The sequence below is a fragment of the Solanum verrucosum genome, unplaced genomic scaffold (assembly GCF_900185275.1).
Source record: "Solanum verrucosum unplaced genomic scaffold, falcon-dt-bn FXZP01000181.1, whole genome shotgun sequence".
Taxonomy (NCBI): Eukaryota; Viridiplantae; Streptophyta; class Magnoliopsida; order Solanales; family Solanaceae; genus Solanum; species Solanum verrucosum.
Window position 1 is genome coordinate 882,284 of NW_026020407.1, and position 4,026 is coordinate 886,309.

At 31.1% G+C, this 4,026-nt stretch overlaps 1 protein-coding gene across 1 annotated transcript; it reads right to left on the reverse strand.

Annotated features, from left to right (window-relative positions):
• Nucleotides 1–280: 280 nt before the first annotated feature.
• Nucleotides 281–3,182, reverse strand: LOC125840527 (protein STRICTOSIDINE SYNTHASE-LIKE 11-like). The gene is made up of 3 exons (XM_049519503.1): nucleotides 2,938–3,182; nucleotides 1,860–2,132; nucleotides 281–798 (listed from the first exon to the last, which is right to left on the reverse strand). The coding sequence occupies exons 1-3, from the start codon at nucleotides 3,180–3,182 to the stop codon at nucleotides 318–320; spliced, it is 999 nt and encodes a 332-aa protein (XP_049375460.1). The 3' UTR covers nucleotides 281–317.
• Nucleotides 3,183–4,026: the final 844 nt, after the last annotated feature.

The window sequence follows — 4,026 nt, forward strand, 5'->3', positions numbered from 1 at the left end:
TATTAAAATGAAAATAAATAAATTAAAAAGGAGAAATTACTAAATATAAATATAGCAGAATGACAAATCAGTCAATTGAGTGACTATTCACTCTTTTATTATTATATATATATATATATATATATATATATATATATATATATATATATATATATATATAATAGAAGATTATTATTTATTACTTATTATACAATAATAGAACATAAACTAGCTAAGTCTTATTTATTTGTATATATATGATAAAAGGGGGAAATTGGAGACCATTATATATAGCTAGTTAGGTTCTAAAGCAAAAGTGCTTGGACTTCCTTAAGACTTCAAACTCCATAAACACCAACAAAGTCTTCCTTTAAAGACCCTATATAGAGTCTACCAAATTGTTCTTGAACCTCACTTATGGAATCACGATACTGAGCCGAAAGATTCAGCGAAACGATAACATTCCCAAGCACATTAATCCTTTGTGCAAACGAAAATTTTGGTGGAGTCATTGATTGATTGTTGACAATGTTAACAGCCACAAAATAGTCCCCTAAAATTGTCCTCTTAATGTTATCTGGATATCCATTCAAGTTTGTAAATACTTCTGCTGTATTAGCTTTTGTGCCTCTCACCCAAAATCTCTTGATTCTGTTGGCTATTAATTCTGTGACAAGGACATATGAACCATCTAAACTGACTGCTACTCCTGCTGGCCCTGCTAGTCCACTTAGAAGTAATGTGACCCGATTTGTTCTTATGTCATACTTGAATAATCTCCCTGTTGTATCTTTGCTTTCAAGGAGTAAAGTTATGTTACTGCAAAAATGCAAAAAGTTGATCAAGATTAAAGTGGATCTAGTAAATGCAATAGTAATAATAATACTTTATCTGTTTAAAAAAGAATGACCTAGTTTGATTTGGAAGTTTAAGAAAAGAAAGAAAACTTTTTAATCTCGTGGTTCTAAATTAAAGTTATGTCTATTGTACCAAAATGCCCTTTAATTTGTGGCCTTAAATGTGTCACGTGGAAAGTTAAAGTTAAAGTGTTGCCAAAAAAGGAAAGAGGTCATTCTTTTTTAAACAGACTAAAAAGAAAATTTGATCATTCTTTTTGTAATAGAGGGAGTAATGCATTTGAGTTTTCATAGTTGAAAAAATATATGTACAATTGGTATAATTCAATTTGATATGTGTTAACAGGTTACCCACACACCAAAAACAACTTTAACATCAATAAATGTGCACATTAACAAAAAGCGTTAAGATCTTTATCTTCATTAGTTAGTTGTCATTGGATTCAATATCACTATAAACTATAGGAACATATACAAAGAGAGTTAATTGCCTCTAAAAAGCCTTTTTTTAGCAATAATCAAACTATTGTCGTTAAAGATATTAGTGACAACGGTAATTTTAGGATTCTCATTCAACTTTTAAAGTAGACAAACTGTTTCTTTAAAAAATGGTATTCATTTTTCCAAAGTGTCACAACCAATAAGTGGATTCAATACATCATATGTTGTGTTTTCTTTGTTTCAAGTTGGAGATTTTATGTGATACTTAGGTATATTTGAGTAGTTTAGTGACTCTCGTGATATTTTTTTGTAACTTTTTTTAATCATAAAAAGGCAATTCAATACTTTGATGCAATAAAATAAAAATTGGGTTCATCTAGTTAAATTAACTTATCACTTATTATTTTTCTAGGTTACCAATTCATACTCAATAAACGATAGAAACTTATTCACACCTGATATTTATATCAAGTCATTACATGCATGACATGTGTTTACCATATAGAGTATAATTAATACTTAACTATGGTTAAACTAACATGTACTCTTACATCATTAAATCACTTAAATATAGTAACAAACCTGGTGGCACGAAATATTGGTCCTGAATCTGTAAAATAGACGACTCCATATAATTGATCGATGTCTACCGCGTTTGTAAAGGCAAAAGGGTTGCCATCTATGCCCGTAGCAAGTTGTCTAGCAGGGCCTCCGTTTCGTCCAACAACCAAGAGCCCATAATTGATGTCAGCTATGTAGAGGTCACCACTTCTATAGTAAAACCCAAGGCCAAGGGGTCTTCCACATTTAATTAGTAAATTTGGGTCATTTTTCCCATCACATACCTCCTTTGTCCTAAACACAAAGAAAGTAAGTTATGCTATATAAATATCATGGTTATTTTGTGACAACAATTTTTAGCTAAAGTGATTGTTAATTAAAAATAAAGAGAGTATTTAATTAATTTATTCTCATTTATGACTTAACCTTTCACCATATTAATATTGATTTCTCAATAAATGTTCATTTATATATTTGTTGGAAATTCGGACATACCCATAAATGGTGATGTAAGGCTCATCATATAGAGAATATACAATTCTACACTTACTCAATGCATTAGGGTTTAGGTTGTGGTACATGGAGTTGCTATACTGAATTCTTTCCTCAATCAATTAGATTTTACGTTTTAGTATAGGGAGTTTCTCTTGCTCCAACATAATGTGAAAAACCACCATCGACCGTAAATTCCAACCATGGTTCATCGTACTCTTCTTCTTTCTATATGTGAAGAATAAGTAAGTTTTCTTTTATGAGTTACATATATTATCTGATTAGATTTAAATTAATATGTTATTTAATCTTAACACTGTTAAAGTTAAAGATAAAATTAGAAGAAATCAATAATTAATTGTCTCTATTTTTTTAAATGACAAATATTCTGAAATAGCTACTCCCTCCGTCTCATTTTATGTGAGGTAGATTGACTCGGCACGGAGTTTAAGAAAGAAAGGAAGACTTTTATAATTTGTGGTCCAAAATGATGATAGAAATTTGTGCGGCTATAAAACAGAAGCGTACGATAAACCATTGTTAGAACGGACTAAAAAGAAAAGTAAATCATATAAATTGTGCTAGAGGAAGTAGTTTTTTTTTTTACCTTAATGGTGATGTGGTAGCAAAATCGGTGAAGCCAATACGTGGGCCTTGGTATTTAAGTACCCTGCCATCGGCCACACTTGTGTATGGTCCGTTGCCTAAAATATCAAAAGCAATGGCTTCAGGGCCTACTGTTCCTGAAGGAAGTTGGAGCTTTTTAAGTGGAAGTAATGGTTCCATAACCATTTGAGAATAAGCAATGGGAAAACAAAATATTATGAATATTGCTCTCATCATACTTGCCATGTCTTTGAGGAAGCAATTATGAAAATAATGAATCTTGTTACCTCCTATTTATAGGAAGTAATCCCCACCCTATTATATATATATATATTTATATATATTTATCTAAGCTCTTTTTTTCTCTTTTGGTAGAAAGTAGAAACGGAGTTTTTTTTTTGTTTCCCACCCGGTGTCTAGAATCCACATTGGAGCTCCGACTAAATCCGGATCGTGCTCTGCAGGCTCCATTCGGGGGTGGTGCTCCCAACAAGATTTTCTCCATATCCAGGGCTCGAACCCGAGACCTCTAGTTAAGGGTGAAACACTCCCATCGGTGCACCACAACCCATGTTATATTATAGATTAATATGCATCATTAAACCAAAATTATAGAACAAGGCAAAAATGTCAACATATTTATGAAATATAGCTATAGTTTAAAAAAGTTGCAATAAACCACTATGTGTTGGTTTCATAGTAAACTCTCTCCCTTCCCCCCTCCCCCCCCCCCCCTCTCTCTTTATATATATATATATATATATATATTCAATCATATATAGGTGGGAGTTTGTATTTTATATTAGATCAATTGTATTGGAAAAAACTATATTTGTATTTCGTATCATATGTATTTGTATTGATATGAATACAATATGAATTCATCCTCTCTGTCAAATGTATTATGTATTAATGTATTCAATCAACTATAGGTGAGAGATTTACATTTTATATCGATTGAATTCGAGAAAATAATTTTGTATTCAACTGTATTTGTATTATGTATCAATTGCTTGTATTTGTATAGAAATCAGTCTATATTTGTATTTTTTTAATCCGAAATCAGCAAAAAAATACAACGACTACACTC

Excerpts from the sequence above, each read along its gene's own strand:
- LOC125840527 (XM_049519503.1), bottom strand. The coding sequence starts at position 3,182 with ATGGCAAGTATGATGAGAGCAATATTCATAATATTTTGTTTTCCCATT. Across the intron at positions 2,133-2,937 it reads GCTACCACATCACCATTAAG|GACAAAGGAGGTATGTGATG; the intron begins GTAAAAAAAAAA and ends CTTTGTGTTTAG. Across the intron at positions 799-1,859 it reads CCAATATTTCGTGCCACCAG|TAACATAACTTTACTCCTTG; the intron begins GTTTGTTACTAT and ends GCATTTTTGCAG.